The sequence below is a fragment of the Dermacentor albipictus genome, chromosome 4 (genome assembly GCF_038994185.2).
Source record: "Dermacentor albipictus isolate Rhodes 1998 colony chromosome 4, USDA_Dalb.pri_finalv2, whole genome shotgun sequence".
NCBI lineage: Eukaryota > Metazoa > Arthropoda > Arachnida > Ixodida > Ixodidae > Dermacentor > Dermacentor albipictus.
The window spans coordinates 165358365-165375084 of NC_091824.1; the positions used below are offsets into that span (position 1 = coordinate 165358365).

The 16720-nt window shown below is 43.2% G+C and overlaps 2 protein-coding genes across 8 annotated transcripts in view; both read right to left on the bottom strand.

The window, feature by feature from the left end:
- LOC135899928 (ATP-binding cassette sub-family G member 1-like) overlaps positions 1–9394 on the bottom strand; it is a 56086-nt gene extending 46692 nt beyond the window's left edge. Inside the window, exon 1 of the mRNA XM_065429303.1 lies at positions 8846–9394. Within this exon, the coding sequence (XP_065285375.1) occupies positions 8846–8882 (37 nt within the window). The 5' untranslated portion in view covers positions 8883–9394. The remainder of the gene's footprint in view (positions 1–8845) is intronic.
- A 3657-nt stretch (positions 9395–13051) lies between these two features.
- pnt (ETS transcription factor pointed) overlaps positions 13052–16720 on the bottom strand; it is a 196753-nt gene continuing 193084 nt past the window's right edge. For all 7 annotated transcript variants that reach the window (XM_065429325.2, XM_065429324.2, XM_065429326.2 and 4 more), the window contains one exon: positions 13052–15921. In XM_065429325.2, the coding sequence (XP_065285397.1) occupies positions 15581–15921 (341 nt within the window). In that variant the 3' untranslated portion in view covers positions 13052–15580. The remainder of the gene's footprint in view (positions 15922–16720) is intronic.

Genomic DNA, 16720 nt, shown 5'->3' on the forward strand with positions numbered 1-16720 from the left:
ATTATGCAGTAATGCAGCACTGCATGAAACGCATTTTACTTTTTGCGGCCATAGAGTTGAACTCGGGTAGTTACATATTATGCTGTTTTCTTTGGTATAGTCAATCAGTTATTTGATTGAGTGAACCAACGAATTCACATTCGCTGCAACCTATAACATCATATGTGCCTTTCACTGACTCCCTTCAAGCAGCATGGGAGTCCTCCATTTCATGCGTCATTCCTGACTTCATTTTGTGACTACCTTTGGAAAAAAAGGTAGTCAGCGACTGAAAAAAGAGAGTCGAGGTAGTCGTGACCCTCTTTTCACTCTCTTTGTTTTAAGAGTGAAAGATGTAATACGGGTGGATGAAAACTTTTTATGAAGATTTTATTGTAAGTTCACATTATCTGGGTAGCTATATACACGTTTTAGACGAAGCCTCGTACAACACCAGTCAGTACAAACCTCGCACACCCATATACCGTGATTCCCATAACAGCATAGCGCCCATCAGAAAATTCCATCGACGATAGCGAGAAACACTATACTACTAAATGAGTAATAATGTATGTAACTTCTTCAGGGATTGTGGGGCAAAAATAAAACGACTAGAAAGGTTGCGTTAATGCTAGAAAAGGAAATTTCGGAACATGGTCGTTATTCGGTTCGTTATGAACAAAAAAGTCGCAGTTTCGCCCGAAAGGCGGAGCACGAATTGCGATAGCAAACTGGTTAACAGCTATACGAACTAGCGACATTCGTTTTATCGGCCGTATAAACTTGCAAACATTCGCTTACTGACTAAATTAACAAGCATGGTGTCAGCGTGCACAGGCAAGCATAACGCATCACACTTGATGGCCGCGGATGCTCTCTTTCTAAACATTGACATGAGGAAGCACGGCAGCAGCAGCGAGTGAAGTTACCTTCGTGATGTCTACCACTTCAACGCAAGCTGAGCGGCGAGAACAGAGCCTGCAAAATGGTATGAGCCATCTGCAGAACGCTCTTAAGGTAAGGCGCTGAGTACTCAGTTGCTACCGGAGTATAACGCCGCTCCCCCGCCCCCTCCCTCCCACGCTGCCTCCCCACTTTCCTTCCTTGAGCGCGGGAGATTGAGCCGCGATCGTTGGTTCGCCCTGCGCGCGGCAGTGAAATACGCAGTTCCCGCCAGAGGACAACACCACCCCTGTTCTCCGACCCATCCCCCTCCCCCCGGCCTCTCACGCGATGGAAGACGGCGCGTTTCCTCTGAGGTTTTCTCCAGTGCGCGCGTTAGATTGAGCCGCCATCGTCGGCTCCCCTCGCGCGTTTACACTCGCACATACAGCATACGGCGCGCGTCAACGGCGTTATCGCCCTTAGACTTGACGGGGAACATCACGGCGCCGCCGACGGTAAAATTCGCCTGGAGTGTCCGTATAATTTCTATCGCAATAAAAGCGGCCACGACCATTCACAATGCGCGAATTATCAGTTAATACCTGCGTACCTGTAATAATATTAGAGATATTGAGATCGACCGATAAAACTGAAATGTCTTAATAAATTGCCAGGTTTTTCATGTGTGCCCTTGTTATTCATTAATTGGTTCTCAAATTATCTGCTCTTTACTTCTTTTGATATAGAAGTAAGTCTATTAGAATAAAGTACATATCGCGATTTTAGGGCTGTATTGAAAAGTTAACACTTTCATTTGTTGTGAAGTCTTTGTTCCATATTAATGGATTTCAATAAGCCCATTCGTTACCCGTTGATTTCGAGGGGCTCTAAAAAACTGGGTACGTGATTTTGCAGTTGATGCATCTTTGTAAGTATTTCCAACTTCAGATATGCAGTTCTTGAAGGAGGTAATTGGAACGACGTCTGAATATACCATAGACCAGTCAATGCACCCACTTTCGTCGGTAAATATAATGTTGTCGAGTTTACAAATAGATTCCTTTCACGTGTGCGGCAAGCTTATAGACTGAACAAGGATAAAGACAGCATGTTGATCCGTAATAGAAAGGCCAAGAGCCCCTTAAAGTTGTTTTATTTTCATGTTGGATAAGATGGGTGGTCAATTAATATTTTACTGCCTCCGGAGAGCATATTGAAGGGACATCAACTAGACTTTCAAGTCCATTTCCAGTGATGCAGGCCGCTGATTTACTACACGTGCTGTCAGTAGGGTTCTGTGTATCTATGTTCAAGTTTCCAAACAAGAGCATACTTTTATTTTCACTTATTAGTTGGAACAAAATTTCACCAAGCTGCGAGCGAACTTTCATATTATGCTATTATTAAATAAATAATTATTTCATAATAATATTTCCTATTAGCGTGCTTGGTCCTCTACTTTTTCCGCTATATATTAATTATATTGTCAATATGATTAACACCCCAGTTCAAATCCGTCTATTTGCTGACGACTGTGTTTTGTTTATAGAATTTACCTGCATTAATGACCAATGTGACCTTAACTCTAACTTAGGCAATGTGTTGAAATGGTGGGAGCAATGGGGAATGCTTCTTCATGCAACTAAGTGTGTCTATTTCCTGATAACGTGCAATAAAGTCCCCATATACTAAGCTTACAATTTGGCTGCAGCACCTTTACTGAAAGTAGCCTGCTGTGAATATATAGGTCTAACAGTAACGGGTGACTTGTCATGGAACTTACACGTAAATACGATCTGCTGTGCCGCTTTCCGGAAACAATGCCTTCTGCGCCACAGACTCAAGACTGCTCCGCCTAGTGTTAAGCGAATCTCTTACTTTTCCTTAATTAGGCCACAACTTGAGCATGTTTCCATAGTTTGGGCACAAAAATTGACATTAGGAACCTAGAAAGAATTCAAAAAAAAGCGGTACGATTTATTTACAGTAAATTTAAGGCTACTGACACCCCCACTGCACTACTAACCGCGAACAGTATTGAATTATTACAAATTCGAAGAAAGAAAGGTCGGCTAGAGTTTCTTTCAAACTTAATTAATCATAGGCTAGCCTCAGACACCGCAAAATGTATCCCGCTTGATAAGCAGACCCACTCGACACCACTACACTCATTCTCTAACACCAATTTTCGCAGTGACTTACACCTTTCGGTACTCTTTTCGTCCCCGAACACTAGCTGACTGGAATAAACTAACTGAAGCATATCCCCAGCGCCCGTAAGCTGTATACCATTTGTGTAAATAATGTTGGTATTTTGTGTGTTAATTATAGTGGTATTGTAATCAAGTTAAATCGTTTCCTAATTGTCTACCTTGCGACCAAAGAATTTGTGTGAAAGAAGGTGTTACACGCTTGTTTCATCCTGTTCTTCTGTGTATAGAATATTTTGTATTCTGCTCACCCTGCTTCCTGCTTGGACTTCTTGTCCGCAGTATTTTATAAATAAATAAATAAATAAATAAATAAATAAATAAAGCAGGATATGGTGACTGATAAACTAATGCGACTACCGTCTTGTGCATACTAACAGACAAGAAAGTACTCTCGAACTCTAGCCTTACAGACTCTACGTTGGGATCTGAAAACGAGATGTTGTAACGCCGACAATATGGTGGATCCACAGCAGCGACTATCATGGAAGTTACAGAATTTAGCTGAGTAATGAGCAATGTTAAAACAATCCACGTCTTCGGTGGTGAGCCAGGTCTCAGGTAGACTACAGTAAAAGCATGGTTTATGAATGAGAAAACGTCAATCATATCATCTTAGTGTTTTTAAAGGCTACGAATATTGAAATTAATTAAATAATTTTGTTTAGACACCTTTTCAGCAAGAGTGTTCTTAAGTTCAGGGAAATAGTAAGAAGTCATTGTGGTTTCGTAGAGCAATGCAAAAGTCTGGCAATCACTTGACAATTACGGCAAGGTTTAGATTGTCTCCCATTACGTACACCCGGCTCTCCTCAGTCTTCCTAGCCTTCATAGGCATGCTGTTTTCCTATGGCTGAAGCGGAGAGCTTTGGCCTTCCAAGTCAACTGTGATTGCTCCGCAAATATATATTTCTGTACAATTCTTCCAGAGCTAATTGAAAAAACGCTGCTATAATCGGATAGAACTTAAGTCTACAATGAAGCCCCGCCCACGCCCTTATAACCGCCAGCCACTGTTCCTCCGCGAGGCTGCAAATTATTCGTACTTCAAACTTTTTCTGTAACCCAAATAAGGCGGTAACTACAAAAATAAAATTATTAGCGCGTAATTTTCCCTCGCCTATTATAGCGGAATGGCGAATGCCGAATTCTTTATTGAACTGAAATAACATGCTTGCTTCGCTACAACTGTTTGCAGGGCGTCTACCAACCGGCAAAACCGGGAAAACCGGGAATTCTCAGGGATCTTGAGTATTCTGGAAAAACTCAAAGAAAACTCAGATTGTTTGTGCCTCTATCAGCAAAAATTAGCTCTAAGTTTATTGAAAGGGTCGAAAGACGCGGTAATGCTGGCTCGAGTACAGACAGGAATCGTAATGGATCGTCTTTGACGCCCTGTCGTCGCCCGATAATTTGGGCGGCTTCACGGCACCGCCACCATGTGCCCCATAGAGTCAATGTATCAGAACGTCTGAAATTTTTGGACGCAAGAACTCCTTGCCGTACGATTTTCCGGACGTTTTGCCGTAACCGCAGATCCGAAATGGCATTAATCAAAGCCACCACCGCTGCCATTTGATTACATCGCCGCCTCGAACCGGCGCTCGCGCACACAGATCCGCTGGCAGCCGTAGCCACTAGTGCGGCAACGTTAGTCCTAACTGCTTCGACGTTCGCTATGAAACTTCTTGCCATTGGGTGCCGTGTTTTTTTATTGAAAGAACTCGCTGCTGTCAGCAATGGCACGGACTCTTTGTGTTCCTCGCGATTGGTTTAGAAGCTTGGAAAGCATAGTGCGTTGCATAAAGCCGGTTCCCGAAAGTCAGCTTCGCCTCGATACAGAAGTGTTACTTGCTGAAGCATAAGCAAATGTATTGCAGTGAAGCATAGCAAGCGTGGGAAGGGCCTATTGCCATGGGACACAGTACGTATTCCTTAATTATACGCGCATGCACCCGGTATTTCCTGTCATAGTACGAGCACCAATATACCTGATACGTGTACCTACAGGCCATCAGAGCGTTTTGGACTGTGCCTGTGGTGGTTTGAGCCCCTAAGGGCAGTAAATGACATGCATTTATTTTTTCCCACTAGCCGATTTTTTAGGACGTTTTCGCGGCCCCTAGGGAGTTCGAAAAATTGGACGCGGACTGTGCAACTGACCAAGAAGTTGTTTCAAGTTGCCCGTGAGGCGAACGAGTGGCGGAAGGAGGACAAGAACTCAAAGGACCTACGCATTGAGGAATGAACGGGAAAGGAAGCGTGCTGCCACCGTATTGAAAGAGCTTGAACTCAAAAAACAAAGTGTTCGCTGATGCGGAGATGCAGGTGTCCCTCATCCAAACCAAAATAAACTCTTTAAAGCAGTGAAACACACCACTAAGGTCGTGCCCGGGCAGCGAGTATGTCAGGACAGTTGAGGTTGACTTACGAGCTGTTGAGAGAGAATCTCAATTGTGACAAAGTTCGGGCTTCTACCACTGAGCTTGCTATCAGTTGAAAGTAATAGTTCATATTCGAAAATATTTGCTAGCTGGCCCATATGGTAGCTATGCTAGCATATGGGTAATATGGTAGCTGGCCCATGCCGTCGCCCAACTTATCCACGCTGAGGACGTTGATGAAGGGAAGGACTGCTTCTCATCGAGAACGAGTAATGTGGGTTTATTTACTGCATCTACATAAGGACGTTGCAGTTCATCAGACTAGCATGACTGCGAGAGAAGTACACTGAGCAGCCGCACAAAAGCGGTTTATAAACACTCGGTCCTCCCCCGATCCCCAGGTGAGGGGCACGTCCGACCACTCAACGCAGCCGAGCCGCCGTTTTGCGGCAGGGCTTACACACGCACACTTTCGCACCGGTTTCACGGACTCCACCGAGGACAGACGGACTTCGCAGAACTCGGGGCTTGCGTCACGAAAGGCACATCTCATTCCCCAAGCTGACCCCCGCAGCGCGGCCGCCTGTTGGCCATTGTCTTGCGTCTTGAACGGCGCGTGGGAAGCGAGCTCGAACTACGTTCCCCTGGGGACTCCCTTGTTCATAGCAGACCACGTCGGCGGTGGCGCGTTCAGGCACAAAGCCTACTTCGTCAAACTCATCTTGGCTTCTGCGACGGAGAGTCGAGGTCGCGGCTATTATTGACGCCGGGAGGCTAGAGGGTTGCGGTGGCGTTCCACGAAAAGTTGACGCCGCTGTCGCAACTGGCTGGCAAAACTTGCAGTTCAGCGGGCCGTTCTTAACAGCATGCCCTGACACCATCCTTATTAATTTACTTAGCAAACGAATGTTTAGAAGTTGATACGGCAGATAAAAGTGCTATCCTCAGTTCGTATGGATGTCTTCTCATTTTCTATGACGATCGATGCTTCGCCTTTCGGGCGAAACTGCGTATTTTTATCGCTCATGAATGCAGCAAAACGGAGGCTTGAATGACGCGTTGCTGCACGACTGCGTTGGCTGCCGACATCCTGAGGATGGAGTAAACAAAACTCAGGCTATTTATCTATAGTGACGCACATATTCCCTCTGAACTTAAATTAACACGAACCCTTGTTGCCCGTTTCAGTGTTTTGGAACAGCTCTGGCGTGATACGAAGCACTTTTACCGTTTTGCGCAGCTTGGTGCAGCAAGTCACAAATATAGCAATTTGCCATAACTGGCGCACCTGTACTACCCCTGAACTCGTCAGTTAAACTAGGTGCAATATGTGGAAGAAAGTGTGTTGCCGCCACCGGCGACGATGAGACCATTCTCACAACCTGTTCGACCGAAAAGGCATGCCGCTTGTGTAGCACTACGATTAACCAGAAGAAGCAAATGTGACCTATGGCTGCCGAAGTCTGGAACAGCTCAGTGTATAATTTCTTTGAAGCAGGAAATCGAACATTTATACGTACAAAACTGGGCACGCATGCGCCCGGTCAATACATCAATGATCACATACAAACAGCAAACATTCGCACGCGTTGTACCTGCCCAGTAATCTACCCTTTTTGCAGCAATGCCATTTCTTTCACCGACAAGATTAAAGATGTTTTGCTAACGCAACTATTAGATTTTCTGGTGATATGAAATGCTTCAGCGACTTCTCTGGTAGTCTTGTCAGTATGAAAAAATAACAATTTTGTATCGTCAAAATAAGGTACGCATTTGCAAATGCTGCAATGTTTAGCCAGGTTAGTGTCTTTTTTGTCTAATGAATTAGCATGCTCCATTAGTCTAATATTGATGCAACGGCCTGTCTGGCCTATGTAAGTTTGGCCACAAGATAAAGGAATTTGGTATACAGCACCCTTCTTACAACTGATGTACTTGTTAACATGATTTACCTTGCAAGCAGTATTCCGTTTCACGCCTTCCTGCTTCCTCTGAACTGCTGCCCCTAACTTACCCAGCTTCATCGGAGCAGAAAAAACGACCTTCACACCGTATTTGGCCCCTACTCTCTTAAAACGATGTGACAAGGCGTGCTCATAAGGCATGACAACAACCTTTTTTCCCGCGACATTTTCTTTGGGCTGTTCCGAACACTTCAGCGTTTTTATAATCTTATTAGCACCAGCCACAATTACAGAATCTGGAAAACCGGCCTCTCTGCATCTCTGGGCTTGGACCATCAGGCTACAGGACATTTGATGAGCACACGATTTCTTAACAGCCATACCAATACATCCTGTTACAATTCCGAATTTAACAAGTTTAGAGTGACAAGACGCGTAGTTCACAAGAGGTTTTTCACTCCTGGGAGCGTATCTCCAGCATACATGGTTAGACAGAAAAGTCAAACTAAGATCCAAGAACTGCAGGACGTTGCTCTGTGGGATCTCATGTGTGAAGCTCAGTCCAGAACCATGCTTAGAAAAAACATCTAGTAAGCCAGGCACACATTCAGCACCCTTAGACTTAACTAGAATTAGGAAGTCGTCCACGTATCGAAAAATTCGAATAAACCTTCCATTTAGGTCATTCTCTACTTTCATGTCAACATAACTTAGAAAAATGTTGCTAAGTATAGGTGCAATTTTGGAACCAATACACACTCCCGACTTTTGCTTGAATACTTTATCTTCCCACATTACATAGGTGTTCTCTAAATAAAAGGATAAAAGTTCCATAAAAGACCCACTCGAAATGCCACAATTATTTTGGAAAGCGCACTCATCATTTTGGTTTGAGATGCAATTCTGCACACATTGCAGAAGTTGATTATGGGGAAGTGAATAGAATAAATCGACCACGTCTATGCTAAAACCAAAGCACGAAGCCGGGTTGTCCTTCAAGAGAAACTTTACAACTGCCTCCGAGTTAGGCACAACAAACGGGTCAGTCACGGAAAGTGCTGACAAATGCTTATTGAGGTAAGATGATACCACCAATTGCCAAGTTTGACGTTCAGAGACTATTGCTCGAAAAGGAATGCTGGGCTTATGCGTTTTTGCGGAGAAGAAAATTTCAAGCAAAGAGCGCTCCGATTCTTTAACTTTGTTTGCAAAACTTATAAGCCCCATGCCTTTCAATAGCGAAACGGCTTCCTTCTTAATCCTTACCGGTTCCTTATTAGTCACTTTAAAATGTTTGCCTATTGCCTCAAGAGCCTTGTTTGAAAACTGATCCTCAGAAAGTACAACAAAGTACCCTTCTTTGTCAGATTGTACGACGCGCAAATGGTTATCAACCAAGTAATCCACCAGCAACCGAAACCTATTGCTGCGCACTTTAGCGCTGCTACTACTAGCCACAGCGTCAGCACGCTCCGATACACACCTAGTTCTGTCCTCGGGCTGAGCCTTAGATGACACATTATGGGCGAAGGCCAACTTTTCAACGGTTCTCAGGCCTGGGTCGAGGCAGAACTTGGGTCCAAGGCGCAGGGTCTTTTCATACTTTGAATCCAAAACGACGTCTCCAAGGACCAGCAGCTTTCCTTCTGCAGGGATACTTCTTGTGCCTTTCGGAAGGGATGCTCGGACCGTGTTCCAAAGGAATTCCGTGAGGTGGTCAATGATCACACACCACTCGCGAAACATACGCTGACCTCGGCATCTAGTTCGAAGCAAGTCTTTGAAGAGCCTCACCTGGCGCCACCACTCACTCTTGAGAATTTTGCATATTCTTCTGTTGTGTCCCGTAGACGGGCGTAGCCAGCCACAAAGCGCTTGTAATTCCAAAGGGCAGGTATCATACCGGCAGTGCCACGACGCGGTGCGAGCTCGGCAGATGCACACGGCGATGATGCACGAGAGTGCAGCCGGACTTGACAGATCAATATTTTGACACATAAAAGAAGCCCATGTACAAGAAATGAACTGCAGAAGGGCAGCGGATTGGGCGAGTTGGTGTTGCATGGTAACTATAAAAATTCAAACAGCGCATAAACGACGGGACCAGAATGAGGAGGAGACAAACACTACGCTGAACTTACAACTGATTTATTTGAAGCAGGAAATCGAACATTTATACGTACAAAACTGGGCACGCATGCGCTTTGTGGCTGGCTACGCCCGTCTACGGGACACAACAGAAGAATATGCAAAATTCTCAAGAGTGAGTGGTGGCGCCAGGTGAGGCTCTTCAAAGACTTGCTTCGAACTAGATGCCGAGGTCAGCGTATGTTTCGCGAGTGGTGTGTGATCATTGACCACCTCACGGAATTCCTTTGGAACACGGTCCGAGCATCCCTTCCGAAAGGCACAAGAAGTATCCCTGCAGAAGGAAAGCTGCTGGTCCTTGGAGACGTCGTTTTGGATTCAAAGTATGAAAAGACCCTGCGCCTTGGACCCAAGTTCTGCCTCGACCCAGGCCTGAGAACCGTTGAAAAGTTGGCCTTCGCCCATAATGTGTCATCTAAGGCTCAGCCCGAGGACAGAACTAGGTGTGTATCGGAGTGTGCTGACGCTGTGGCTAGTAGTAGCAGCGCTAAAGTGCGCAGCAATAGGTTTCGGTTGCTGGTGGATTACTTGGTTGATAACCATTTGCGCGTCGTACAATCTGACAAAGAAGGGTACTTTGTTGTACTTTCTGAGGATCAGTTTTCAAACAAGGCTCTTGAGGCAATAGGCAAACATTTTAAAGTGACTAATAAGGAACCGGTAAGGATTAAGAAGGAAGCCGTTTCGCTATTGAAAGGCATGGGGCTTATAAGTTTTGCAAACAAAGTTAAAGAATCGGAGCGCTCTTTGCTTGAAATTTTCTTCTCCGCAAAAACGCATAAGCCCAGCATTCCTTTTCGAGCAATAGTCTCTGAACGTCAAACTTGGCAATTGGTGGTATCATCTTACCTCAATAAGCATTTGTCAGCACTTTCCGTGACTGACCCGTTTGTTGTGCCTAACTCGGAGGCAGTTGTAAAGTTTCTCTTGAAGGACAACCCGGCTTCGTGCTTTGGTTTTAGCATAGACGTGGTCGATTTATTCTATTCACTTCCCCATAATCAACTTCTGCAATGTGTGCAGAATTGCATCTCAAACCAAAATGATGAGTGCGCTTTCCAAAATAATTGTGGCATTTCGAGTGGGTCTTTTATGGAACTTTTATCCTTTTATTTAGAGAACACCTATGTAATGTGGGAAGATAAAGTATTCAAGCAAAAGTCGGGAGTGTGTATTGGTTCCAAAATTGCACCTATACTTAGCAACATTTTTCTAAGTTATGTTGACATGAAAGTAGAGAATGACCTAAATGGAAGGTTTATTCGAATTTTTCGATACGTGGACGACTTCCTAATTCTAGTTAAGTCTAAGGGTGCTGAATGTGTGCCTGGCTTACTAGATGTTTTTTCTAAGCATGGTTCTGGACTGAGCTTCACACATGAGATCCCACAGAGCAACGTCCTGCAGTTCTTGGATCTTAGTTTGACTTTTCTGTCTAACCATGTATGCTGGAGATACGCTCCCAGGAGTGAAAAACCTCTTGTGAACTACGCGTCTTGTCACTCTAAACTTGTTAAATTCGGAATTGTAACAGGATGTATTGGTATGGCTGTTAAGAAATCGTGTGCTCATCAAATGTCCTGTAGCCTGATGGTCCAAGCCCAGAGATGCAGAGAGGCCGGTTTTCCAGATTCTGTAATTGTGGCTGGTGCTAATAAGATTATAAAAACGCTGAAGTGTTCGGAACAGCCCAAAGAAAATGTCGCGGGAAAAAAGGTTGTTGTCATGCCTTATGAGCACGCCTTGTCACATCGTTTTAAGAGAGTAGGGGCCAAATACGGTGTGAAGGTCGTTTTTTCTGCTCCGATGAAGCTGGGTAAGTTAGGGGCAGCAGTTCAGAGGAAGCAGGAAGGCGTGAAACGGAATACTGCTTGCAAGGTAAATCATGTTAACAAGTACATCAGTTGTAAGAAGGGTGCTGTATACCAAATTCCTTTATCTTGTGGCCAAACTTACATAGGCCAGACAGGCCGTTGCATCAATATTAGACTAATGGAGCATGCTAATTCATTAGACAAAAAAGACACTAACCTGGCTAAACATTGCAGCATTTGCAAATGCGTACCTTATTTTGACGATACAAAATTGTTATTTTTTCATACTGACAAGACTACCAGAGAAGTCGCTGAAGCATTTCATATCACCAGAAAATCTAATAGTTGCGTTAGCAAAACATCTTTAATCTTGTCGGTGAAAGAAATGGCATTGCTGCAAAAAGGGTAGATTACTGGGCAGGTACAACGCGTGCGAATGTTTGCTGTTTGTATGTGATCATTGATGTATTGACCGGGCGCATGCGTGCCCAGTTTTGTACGTATAAATGTTCGATTTCCTGCTTCAAATAAATCAGTTGTAAGTTCAGCGTAGTGTTTGTCTCCTCCTCATTCTGGTCCCGTCGTTTATGCGCTGTTTGAATTTTTATAGTTACCATGCAACACCAACTCGCCCAATCCGCTGCCCTTCTGCAGTTAATTTCTCTGCTTTGTCAGTACAATAGACTTCCATTAATTCGACTGCAGTTATACTTTGGTATTTCGATTAATTCAATTCTAACTGAAGGTCCCGTCCGGCGCCAATACATTTCTATGGCCCTAAACTTCCGTTATTTCGATTTCAAAGTTGGCATTTACCAGTTAAATTGAACTTTACTGGTCAACTTTACCGCAATATAGTCCTATTATGCGATGAAGCGCACACCAAGATTGGAAAGGGGTCAGTGTCAGGGGACATAGTACACGTTTCTTAATTATACAGGCATTTACGCGCTGTCTCCTGTCACAGTACGAGCATCTAGAAACCTAATAAGCATACTGGCAGCCATTCAGAGCTGTTTCCAACGTTGATGTGGCGACCTGAGCACTCATTTGTTCGCCATGCGTGTCTAGTAAATGGTATCGTTAAGGGGACCTGGTAGGCTTTTCTTAAATATACGTGCGCGTAGGCGCCGTGCACTGAGAAGCGGAGAAAAAAAACCATCCGTGTTTTGGGAAATCTAGCAAAAAGATAGGTGGTGAGTTTAAAAGATTCAGATAATCGAGGGCATGTTGAGAGCGAACAAATGAGCGGAAGCCTTTCTAAAACTTCGAAGACCTGCCAGCAACCACATTAGGCGTGCAGTGTGCGTAATTTAAGGAACCTGCTATGTCCCGTAACAGTGTCACAGGTTCCCGTTTAATATGCTTGATCGAATAATACTACTGTATTGCGGCGAGGCTAACTTTAAAGGCAAATACTGCCTAGTGAATCAATGGCATGTTCCGGTAGGGTTTTTTTCGTATTGTTTAATTCGACTCACCGCGTAATTCGACCAGTTTGATCGGTATCGTCAGGATCAAATCAACGGAACTTGACTGTATAACGATGCACGACAGAAGATGACTTTCTTACTTTTACCGTGCTATAATTATTAGTGCAGCCCAATAATTAGTAATCAGCTTGTACATTCATTGACAGTTTATAAGAAGTGAGGTACAGATGCCATTTCGACTTATCTGCACCTCCTCCTATGTCAATATCACTGCAAGAAACAACAAAAACAAACTTCAAAATCGTATGTGCATTTTATTTCCTGTAGACCACAGAAGTTGCACATTGCATTCATTCGAAGTAAAGCAAACGAGAGAACAATGAATCACATTACAAACAAGTCTGCAAAAAAATGTATGTGAAGATAGCAGATCACAAGATGTCACAATGTCCCCAGTAAATTATCCTCCAGTGGGGCAGTTTGTAATGCTTTCTTCTTTATTGAGATCTTGCACTTCAGACGCTTTTCAAGCGAAAAAGGAAAAAATAATGACAAGACAAAAGGAGGAGTAAAGAAAGAAATAGAAATAAAGATCATCTCTTCATGCTAGAAGCATAGAGACCTCTGGAAATAATTTACAAAGGCTTGCGCACAGCTTTGAACGGGTAACGCATGAAAGATGCGTGAACGTGAAAGAAAAAAAAAACATGAAGTAGAGAGGTGAAACATTCCCGTTCATGCACTTCCAACTCGGGATGTGCCACACAAACATATAAAAAATTTTGCTTTGTATAAATATATGTAAATCTTCTTTGGAAGACAAACAGATTAAGGCACTGCTTCCACAAGGTTTCGGTATGACAAAATACTGGCGGCACACTTTCTTAATACTTTTTGTACACTGCACTTTCAAGAGAAGCATTCAAGTTGTTGGATAAAGTATAAGTTATAGCAGGGACGAAATAATTGGTTTCAACAAGTGTTATGATTGAGACACCATTTATATGGACAACAAAACACTGTAGATGCCTGTCGGCCACTGCAAGATATATATTGAGGAAGTCATTCACATCACATGAACAACATGGAATCATCGTCAACAGAAAATGCACATCCACTCTTTTTTTGTGCAGTTCAACTACACTGAGAAAAATGCACAATTCTAATATAGCTTCTGTCCTAAAGTCATCTCATGTCCTATATTTATTCCTAACCTCTAATAAATGCCGCAAGACGTATCGAGCTATGTTACTAATAAAATACATTCATGAAGTAAAAATTTGATGCTCATAATATACATGTATTTATGTACAAGTTTAACCAAGTCGCAACGTGATGGGCACCATGACAACGCAAAAAGATAATTGCTGTCATCGACAGGCAGGTATTCAGGATTATAAGCACAAGAAAACAAATGACAAAATGTTGATGTCATGTGCAACAAAACAGAAAACTCCCAAGAGCAAACAGATGAGACAGTGAAATACTTTGGCTTTTTGCTGTATCTTCTTGCTTGGTACGCTTCAACAAGAAAAAAAGAACACTTCTTGTTCATGACTACAATAACGACTGCGTGACTAATGCACTATAAAACAAAGATAAAAGACGAAAAAAGGTACTTGGCAACATTGAGCTTTAATAATAGTTTTTGCTTAGGATAAAATAATGAGCTTTCCTTTAAGCTGTTTACACATCATGTGCTCAAGTGCTAGGTGCCACATTTCTCAGAGATAAATATTACTGAAGAAATCAGAATGGTGCCTCATTAAAGAATGTAGCTACAGCTACCACTATAATAAACTAAGGACTTTTTTTACCCAGCCATTTTGAAGCAGAAGTCACACAGACTTTCCAGTTCACAAATTAATTCAATTTACTTCTTAGGCTATGGTTACTGAGATGACAGCTGACATAGCCAATTAGGAACATAAAAAATTGTGTTTCTGGCCAGATTGTTCACTTAAATAAAAAGACCATATTATATAAACTGAACAGCTGAATGCCAGACAGAACTTCAACTTCTCAAAATGCAGCACACCCTTGATACACCTCACTCAATTTTGTAAAGCCATACTACCAAAATTTTGTCATCTGTGCAGAAAAATATAGCCAGAAGTATTGCGCAAACATTACACGAAGCACTTTAGGCAAATGAAGGCATAAAATTGAAAAACAGGACATGTGGTAAAGATTTGACTTCGCATGATACTGGGAATATCTTTCCCTCTGGGCACAATGCTTGCAGGGAGTAACTGCAATTTTACTCATCAACACTCATTGCATAGTGCACCGCTGTGGTGCTTTGATGAAATGTTAAGTGCCATTAAGACAATTTCCTTAAAAAACAGAAGTATTAACATCTCAGCAATAGGGTCAACCTTCCAACATAGACAAAAATACAAGAACCACTGACGTTGACAGCTGGCAAGTGCTGTCTCCCTGCTACACATCGGCAGGAGGAGGATTTGATGGAAGTGTGAATTGCTTGAGCAAGGCTAATGCTTCAACTCCATGTGAGACAAAGGTAACCTCTGTATTGCAGGCGGCGGGGTACAACGACCACCAGCGATCCTTATGCTTCAATACGTCTAAGAAAAGGCTCTTAAAGCGCTTTCTGCGTTTTTAAAATGTTTGTGCTTTCACAAAGAGTCTCTTGTCTTGTAGCACTCGTCAGTTCACCACACACGCACACACACACTGGGTGAGCAGGAATCTGTCCAGCGAGTCCGCACTGTAGAACACACGTCACCGACACCACCTATGATGACCTCAAATCACGCGAGACACCAAATCGAACAAAATCCAGCAACAAAGCTGATTGGCTCAGTCTTCATCTTTCTTTTCAGGTTTCAACTCAACCATAGCATGTAGCTCTTCAGGCGTGTAGCCCAGCAACGTCTGCAGGTCGCACACGAAGCGGTACACATAGCGCTTGCCAGCTGTCTTGTGGATTATGTTTTTGTCATAGTAGTAGCGCAGGCCTCGGCTAAGCTTCTCATAGTTCATTTTGGGCTTGTTTTTTCTGACGCCCCAGCGCCGGGCCACTTCATCCGGGTCTGTCAACTTGAACTCCCAGCCATCGCCTGTCCAGCTGATGAAGCCTTGGCAGGATTTGTCAGTGAGCAGCTCAAGTAGGAACTGCCAAAGCTGAATCGGGCCACTTCCTGTGAGAGGATGAACAAGATCAGAATAGAATTAAGCATCATCATTGGGCTATATTACCAAATTGTTAGGCAAAAAAGCATTAACTTTGAGGGAATCATGTTGTAAACTTAAATTACTATCCATAAAACCGACGACCTTTTACTGCTAGTGGGTGACAACATTTAATTATATGAGATATATTATTTGAGGGCCCATCCCAATATGAAATAGTCCACACTTCTTTCATATCTTAAGTTAGCTCTGTCTTGTTCAATATTCACTTTGCAGAATTTTTATCGCATAACGAGTTTGAATTTATTGCATTCTTACTCCTGTAAATTTTGCTTTTCGATTACACTGAGGAAGTAATGCTCATGCGTATCAGAGCACGATTGCTTGCAATAACCTAATTATGTCACCTTGAGCAATTATTAGTTTTTGCAAAGGGGAGAGGGGTGGCTCTGTCCAAGTCACCTCTGAACGTGGTAGAATCATGCATTGAAAACACAGAAATGGGCCGACTGGAAGCAGTCAAAGTTGCTGTCATGCTATTGCTGCAGGTATAGCAGTAGAAAGTTACTATGAAATAAGCTGAAAACGTGCAAATGTACCAGTCTTTGTGAGATCAGTAAAACCATGAGCACCTATCAGTGCAAGAAAATTGGCAATAATTAAGCGCATACAAGCAGCTGAATAATTCCAGAAGAAAGACTAGCATGTAGTACTATAAGTAACGAGTTCTGAACTATACGTTGACCAAACTTCTCTTGCATTTAGAAACCACATGCATAAAAGGGAATATACAGGTCTGTGGTTTCT